Genomic DNA, 8,427 nt, shown 5'->3' with positions numbered 1-8,427 from the left:
CCAATTTTTTTGTTTCTCCTCCCCTATCATCACCCTTAGAGTGTGCTTCTGCTCTGAACAAGGTGTTGCCTGAAGAATTTCTGGATCTCTCCCCAGGCGTGCTCCTGGGCTGCCGCGTGGCCCACAGGGTCCCCCCCCCAAAGCAGGGGGCAGAAGAGGCCGCGGCTCCAGGACGCATAGCACAGGGGCAAATAGGGCGGCTCTATGAGGTGGCCCGCCCCGGGGTAGAGCAGCATCCTTCCGTTGCTTCTGCCGTGCCTCCGCAGCTGGTCCAGGGCTTGCTCAGCGTACTCTCTGCTATTGAAGCATTCGTCATCCTCCCCTATAACGAAGAGGATCGCACCCTGGGCCTTTTCAATAGGAAGCACACTGTGTTGATTCAGTGCATCTCGGGGGTTCCCCTTGTAGTGACGGAGGCACAAAGCGCCCATGATGTTGAACTCCATGCGCTCCGGCAACGAGGGGATGGGTGTTATAACCAGATCCCGGTACTTGAGCGGAAATTCAAAGATGGCATTGCACCCATTGATGCAGACAGTGGCTGCCACCTCCTTCAGGTAGCAGGCCATGGCCAGCCCGATCTCTGCACCTTTGCTCACAGAGATTACTCCAATTCCTGGCTTTTGGATCTGAAGGAGAAAATAAAGGAAACCCATTACAGGACATTCTCTGAGAAGGAGCTCTCCTACAGGCCAGTAAGCTAGTATGATGGGAAGAGTTTGAAAATGTGGGGTGGGAGTCCTGGCACTAAGGTTTACCGGCTTTGCGACTGAGAGAGAATACTACCTACTTACCCTCCCTAAGCCTTACTGTCTTATGGGGGTGATAATATTACCTACCTTGTAGGACAGTTATGAAGATTAAGTGAAAAAATAGAAATTAAAACTCTTCACCCAAAGCAGAGCTCTATAAAGGCAAAAAGGGTCTAATACACCAGCAACATTAGACATCACAAGAGCAGAGGCAGGTAAGATTTTTGAAGAATCGAATTCTTCTCTCCAGCTAGTAAAAGAGGTGTCCCAGTTTCTTTCAAATATTAGGTAAGTGTAATTCATACTTAAACAGCATTTTACAGCTACAAAGGATTTGCATATTTGTTAAACCAAAGGCTAATCCTGGAAGGATTGGGAGTGTAAAGATGAAAGACTTAGATTCTGTAAAAAACTGAATGTCAGTTCCCAGTCCACTAGGAAAAGTAGTAGGTCACAGGAGGGAGTCCTTAACTTTGGGGTGGGCCCAGGGACCAGAGGGAAGGGAAGAAGTCTGAGGGATAAATGAGGAGAGGAAGGGCATTCTGGACAAACAATAGCAAATACATAGTGACCCTGTGTGTTAACTTTGCTCACAGTTGTATCCCCAGCACCTTTCTATCATCAGAATCAGCTGAAAAAAAAACTTTTAAAACTTGAGCTTTCTGAGATCCAGTTTTTTTGTTTGTTTGTTTTGTTTTGTTTTGTTTTGCGGTACGCGGGCCTCTCACTGTTGTGGCCTCTCCCGTCATGGAGCACAGGCTCCGGACGCGCAGGCCCAGCGGGGCACGAACCCGCGTCCCCTGCATTGGCAGACAGATGCTTAACCACTGCGCCACCAGGGAAGCCCCTAAGATCCAGTTTTTTGAGAGCTACTTCAGTAGGTCTGAGTGGGCCCAAGAATCTGATACTATAAAATATCCCCAAGGAAATCCAGTGTGCATCCACATCTGGGAACCATCCACGTGAGGAGTGGATTGGGAAGTGAGGGAGGAGGGCTATCAATGGAGACGGGAAATTGATTAATGCACTATTGCAGCATCACAGCTGAGCAATGATGAGGGACTAAAACAGCGGCAGGGAGGGTGAAGAGGGTGTGATGTACTGAGAAAGAAGCTAAAACACTTTGGGATGGGTTGAGGGTGTGGGGAAAGGAAGAGGGAAGAAACCAGATGGGCACAGGTGACAAGGTGGATTTATTGAGCGTTTACTATATGCTCGGCCCTCCAACAAGAAAACGGGGATTCAGGAAGTGTAAGTCTCGCTCAAGGTTACAACAGTATCAAGGGGCAGAGGTGGGAATTGAACCTCTTCTGTGGAATCTGACTACAAGTTGAATTTTGGCAATTGCCCTTTCTCCTCATACAATGTCACAAATAGTTAAATTTGAAGTGAAAAAAAAAATTAACTTGAAAACATTTTGCCTGGGATTTAATTCCTTCTAGGCAATCCTTTAAACACAGCCAAATATGCTTAGGAAAATCACGTGTATATTTGATTATGATGATGATAACACTGAAGATGAGGATACCGGTGATGCTCCAATAGCAAACATATCCTATCTCTTCTTGAGAAGAGTCAAGGCTCCAGGAGAGAACGATGTAAGTTGGGGAGTCAGGATGACTTAACGGTTTGGAGCAAAGACATTGCCCCAAGGGCTCTGTCACTTACTGGCCGTGGAGTGTTGGCCTCTTACTTAACTGAGATGGGTATGCCTTCTCATCTGAAAAATGAGGACCATGTCAAAAGTACTAACTTCGCACAGTAATTATGAGCATTAACTGAGATAGTGCATATAAAGTATTTAGCATAGAGTCTAACAAATAGTCACTTAATAGAAACATTAGGTGATACGGTTGTTTTACCCTGTCAGGTTGAACTGTAAGAAATACCTGATATTTGAACATTTTTGAACTAGCAAATGAAGAGAATCATAATATACCCACCATTTATTGTCTTCTTTGTGCCAGTAAGCACTAAGCTGATCCTAACCAACTCAACAATCCTACAAGGTACGTATTATTATCTGCATTTTCACTCAACTGTGTGTGCCCAAGTCTAAACAGACTGGTGATATAGGCAGAACGGACATTTGTGATTTTTGATTTTTTTGGCTATAATGTTGCCAGGTAAAATGAAAAGTATTTTAAATACCTTGGGATGAGCTAGTAGCAAGTTGGCAGCTTCCTCAAAATACTCCAGGTCCACCTCCTGCAACTGCTTGGGCAGGTCTGCGTAGGCAAAATATGCTAAGGCCAGCACTGCAAAGCCGTGGGCGGCCAGAAGACTGGCCCGATACTCAACTAGACCCCCGATGCCCCCAAACAAATCAATGAGTCCTGGGAAAGGGCCTGCCCCTAAGAGCAAGAAAAAAGAGGAGAGAATGAGATCACAAAGAGCAACAAGAGGGTCGAGTAGGTGCCAGCGAAAGTACAGGCTGAGCAGAATGAATTCCACCGTCACACACACAACGAAACGGCTTATTACTTTTAAAATATTGTGGGAAATACTAGTTTGCCAACAGTTTGATGCCCTTTGTTTTTGTTTTTATTTCCATGAACCATGTCTTCTAGATCATAAAAGATTAGTCTCACCTGGAGGGAGGAAAAGGGCTCCTCGCACACGACCTTCTTGGACCTGCACCCGCTGCATCTGAGGGCTGGAGAACCAACGCTGCACCACCTGGCTGGCCCTGGGCTGAACCTCCCCTGACTTTTGTAAATAAACGGAGTCATATAGCTCCAGAGTGATCCAAAAGGGGCTGTTCATCACATCTTTCTTAATCTGCCTCTCAAAAGCCTTCTCAGGCTTCAGAGACCAGAAGAGGCCCATAGGGTGGACCCCCACGTAGTGGCCGCCCAAGGCAGGAGCCTGCTTCAGGTCCAGCTCACCAGCCTTGCTGGCCCTGTAGAAGGCTCTGGACTGGTACAGATTCCCCTTCTCATCCTTCATAGATGCCATGAGTGTCACCGTCTGCAGTGGGGGCAGGCCTGTCACTCGGATGTGCACGGGCTCATCCGCGAGGGCACTTGCCGGGGTGGCTGTCAGCTGGAACATTGGCAACCGGCAAAGGGACCAAGTGGTATTTCCTACCCTGCAGTGAAAGAGAAAACTCTGAGTTGGAGACTTCAGTTCCAAGGAAGAAGCCCAGACAAGGCTTATATTAGGTCTGGCCAAGGCAGATTTCTGGATACTAGTGCAAAATACACAGGACATTTGGAGGAGGGAAAATAGGGTGTTGCAGACAGTATTCATTATTCTCATTTTACATATGAGGAAACAGGTTAAGTGACATGCTCAAAGTCTTGTAAATAATTAATAGTAGAACCTGAAATTCAAGCTAGGTCTGACACTACAGCCTCCTGTCTTATCCATTACAACACTGTAGGAAATCTTAGTTTTGTGGTTTTGAGTAAGTTGAGCTTCATATCTTCAGTTGAGATCATTCCCAGGTGACCTATTTCACTGGTGTTTGTTAGGATCCGAGGGGGTAATGCATGATTAAGGGTTTATTGGAAGGATCAGTGCTGCTTTTCAACTCCCATACCTACATAAACAAGAAACATGTTATGCTGTTGTTTCTTTCTTTCTTTTCTCTTTTTTCAGTTTCCAATCCCTCCCTGCCATTGTAAGACGGACTGCCAGCTCTTTTCAGAGTTCCCATTATTTGTTCTTTTTAAGGGAAAATAAAACTTCATGATCTGCTTTTGTGGCTTTCCAACAGAGTGATAAACATAAAATATTGTTTGTAGCAAAGAGAATGAAATATACATTTGATCAGCTATTTCATACTCTCCTCATTTTATGAGCAAAATTTGGGGGTACTCTCTCCCTCCTTCCTCCCTCTGTACATTCCTTCTTTCTTTACTTTCCCTCCTTTCTTCTATACCTCATTCCACAAGGGATTTGAACCTGCTTATAGATAAAGGAGGCATAAACAAATAAAAATAAAATAGGATCTGGGAAAATATGAAGTAGCATCAGAGACACTGAATGAATGACAGCCAAAGGAAAAAAGGCAATCTCTCAGTTGTGTTGTTCTAATTAGTCTCATAGAAAGGGTTACCAGTTTCTCAAAGGAAAGGAAAAAGTGAGGCCTTTCCAATATTTTCCTAAAAGAAATTTCTCATATGAAACTTTGACATAGGTATGCATCATTTTTCCAACAGTATCTTCACACAAATGGTAGTAACAGGTGTTCTCTCAGAAAGATTGATCCTCCAAGGGATCCTTGATTTTATTTTACAGAGGAATGCAAAGTGAAGCCTTTGGGGTTTAGATTTGTGAGCAGAAAAGATTCTGGAGAAAATAAACAGGCTCTGGCAGTGCAGGGGCAGAAGAGGGGTTTTAATGCCCAGTTCTTCACTGTTGAAAGCAGGTCTTTGGAGGAAAGAGAGGGTCAAGGAAAAATGCATTTTGTGCTTCTTTTAAGAAAGTGATTTTCTGCAAAGGACGCACTCCCTCCCACCTGACCCCCATCAACAACCAGCATTACTGACCATTTCAAAACTCATGGTCAATAGAATAATTTGGAATAAATAGAATGATTGTGAATGTTTTCCCTCAATACCAGCAGAGTTCTTGGCAGAAGAAGGTGGCATCAATTCAAACTTCCTGGGTCTTTCATATGTATCAGGGAAATGGGACCTGTAATATGAATAAGAACACCCCACATCCCATGTGACATTTCAGTGCTCCCTTGGTATTTTCTGATCTGGTCCTTCCTATAACTTTCTGTATCTGCTCTTTCCTTCTTCCCAAAAAGAGATCATTAAGAAGGGGTACTTGCGTGCCCTATTCCACAAATTCTTCTTCCTTCTCAAAACTTCTATATAATTTATTGACTCGATATAGATTTGATTTTCAAATTGAATTAATTTGAATTAATTAACATAAGTACTCTCCTGCATTCCTGCGTGCATCCCGCATCTGGTCTTATTCTTCCAGGTGGACTGCAAATTCTTCAAGGGCAGCAACTATGTGTTAAAACTTTAGGAACCCTATTGATACTCATATAGTAAATTATACAATGTGCATGCTTCAGAGTTATGAAATTCATAACAGGGGCAGGAAAAAATAGCACCAAAAATGTAATTAAAATACTTTACTTACATAGTGCTTTTGTAATATAAAATATTAGACTCTCTTCCCAAGTCAGGGTCCCTCTTTATCTGAGAACTGCTCCCTAAAGCCCAGAGATGGACCCTCAGCAGCTATGTTTATACCATGTGACCTCCACCCCGGGGGGCCGTTGCTGACAGGATCAGGACTGGACACCTGATTCAAGGTGTGCCAGGGATGTTCCCCCCTTGCCAGTTTGGAATGGAGACCCAGAGTCACCAGTCACTCTATCAAGGTAAGGACTAAAGGTGTAGCAAGAAGGCACCGAGGTAGCAAAATTTACTTGCATGACCAAGTCCCTGAAGTCCTGAAACTTTGCACTCCAGGTGCCCTCTTGCCTCAGCCTAGTCTTAGCCTTGGACTCTTTTTACGTGGCTGTATCCATAAAATTCAGAAGCTGTAACCAGATAATCACAGAAAGACAGTCTTGCAGTAGAGTGTGGGAGTTTGAGGAAAGAGAGAAAGATACAGGGACAAAGAGAAATTAGATTGCTCCTATCCTGAGAAACCCCTGAAGAAAGAAAGGGTAGGTCATTTAGAAGGTCTGTGGTTATATAAATAAGTGTCAGAGAAAAGAGAGATGGAAGAAGATAGGTTTCAGAAGACTTCAGTCTTTGAAAGGAATCTATCTTAGAGCTAGAATTTTATTTTGGGGTCTCGGCACTTAGCTGACTATGCTTACTGTTTTGTCTCCTAATTTTTCTGGAGCTCCTGTTAAATGTGTTAAGTTATTGATTCTGACTTCTCAGAAATTCCCCTAATGGTCATTAGTATTCTATGTCTAGATTTTTGCCATTTGCACCAAGGTATATGCAAGGGGTTAGATTATAATGAAACTTCCTATAAGAAGCAGGCGTTCTCCCAAAAGCACGTGAAACAAAGAGAGAAAGAGAGAGAGAGGTCACTTGATAAGTCAACAGTGTGTGCTTGTGAATGGTGTGTCAGGTTTCCTGACCAAAGACTAGGAAGCAGCCACATGATCAGCAATCCCACAGTCACTGCCTTTGGAACATGGGCTAAACAAAGTCACTTTTCACAGGCTGACAAAGATAGAGTGTGCCCACATGAAGATCTGGTAGGGATCCAAGGCACAGTTTGACAGATTACCTCTTCAGAAGCTGGTTGTAAGTCTATCAGACCTCAGACTTATTCAAGCCTTGTGCCATCTGTTCTTTATATAACACCCCCTTATATATTCAAGAAACAAGAAAAATCCAGGATTTAAATACATACACATGGGGACTTCCCTGATGGTCTAGTGGTAAAGAATCCGCCTTCCAATGCAGGGGACACGGGTTCAATCCCTGGTTGGGAAACTAAGATCCCACATGCCACGGGGCAACTAAGCCCACACGCTACAACTTCTGAGCCCGGGAGACTCAACTAGGGAGCCTGCGTGCTGCAAACTACAGAGCCTATACGCCACAGCTAGAGAAGAGAAAAACCCGCATACCACAACTAGAGAGAAGCCTGAGCGCTGCAACAAAAGATCCCACCTGCTGCAACTAAGACCCAACGCAGCCAAAAATAAATAATACATACATACACTTGTACACACATACACACACACACACATACATGAAAGAAGATTTGATACCTATACACCAGGGATTCTCAACTGGGTTTCTGAGGAACTCCGAGGCTCTGCAAAATGTCACTAGGGTTTCCACAAGAGCTCTTAATTGGAAAAAAGAGAAACAGTTTTTGAACTTCAAGTGTGATGTGATGATAGTGCATGCAATGATGGAGGGAGATAGTCACTGAGCTGTTCCTTTACATGTTGTTCAGCCCCATAGGGTGGTGTGTGAAAGGACCACGTACAATTGGCTGAGACCATTCTCAGTCTGGGATGCAAGATTAGGGGAGGCTGTTGATGGCTAGTGGCGAGCTCGATGTGGAGAAGAGCATGGTGGGCTGATGTGTGCCTCTCCTTCCTGAACTACCTCCTCCAAACTCCCCTCATGCTCCGTGGACTGAGTTAAAGGAGTGAACAAACTCTATTGGTGTAATATGGAAGGAAAGTTGCATTCCGAAAAATGAATTTTTACACACTGTAGTCAGCTGCACCCTGACACTTTGTTATTATTTGTAAACATTGTGAAGTGTGGATAGTGTAAGAAGAGAATTTTCATACGGAATTTTTTTTAGGGAATTTTTCTCATTTTGTTACTTATTATGAAACTCTTTTATATTTCAGTAAGCATTCCAAATATGCCTGATAGTCCAATGGAGTGATAAATTTGAGGGTAAATTTAAAATGGGAAGAAGGGAATTGAAGGACTAGGGACAAAACTCAGAAGATTAGTGATGGAGAACTGCCATTTTCTGAGTCATTTGACAAGAGGCCACACACTGAAACACTCTGTCTTTACAGTGAAGCTACTTATCAGTGGAATTTACATCAGCTGGTAATACAAGTTGTCCTGTTGCATTGGGTATGGTCTTTAACAAACAACTAAAAAATGCAGCAATGGCTCCAGGAAAATGGAAAAGACAAATAAAATATCACAATTATTTGACAAGTAAAGGGGCTGGTAATTTTAAGTGGCCTTTGGAA

The 8,427-nt window shown here is 43.6% G+C and overlaps 1 protein-coding gene across 3 annotated transcripts in view; it reads right to left on the bottom strand.

Annotated features, from left to right (window-relative positions):
* Positions 1-8,427, bottom strand: part of BAAT (bile acid-CoA:amino acid N-acyltransferase) — a 35,002-nt gene continuing 26,575 nt past the window's right edge. For 2 of the 3 annotated variants that reach the window (XM_030829864.2, XM_060300682.1), the window contains exons 2-4: positions 3,344-3,843; positions 2,904-3,106; positions 1-629 (exon numbers count right to left, since the gene is read on the bottom strand). In XM_030829864.2, coding sequence (XP_030685724.1) covers positions 36-629; positions 2,904-3,106; positions 3,344-3,806 — 1,260 coding nt within the window. In that variant the 5' untranslated portion in view covers positions 3,807-3,843 and the 3' untranslated portion in view covers positions 1-35. Of the gene's footprint in view, positions 630-2,903; positions 3,107-3,343; positions 3,844-7,467; positions 7,477-8,427 lie in introns of those variants that run through there. The other variant, XM_060300683.1, reaches the window with a different exon arrangement.

This window comes from Globicephala melas, chromosome 6 (genome assembly GCF_963455315.2).
Source record: "Globicephala melas chromosome 6, mGloMel1.2, whole genome shotgun sequence".
In the NCBI taxonomy this organism is placed as follows: domain Eukaryota; kingdom Metazoa; phylum Chordata; class Mammalia; order Artiodactyla; family Delphinidae; genus Globicephala; species Globicephala melas.
This window is presented reverse-complemented; position numbering and strand designations above follow the sequence as displayed.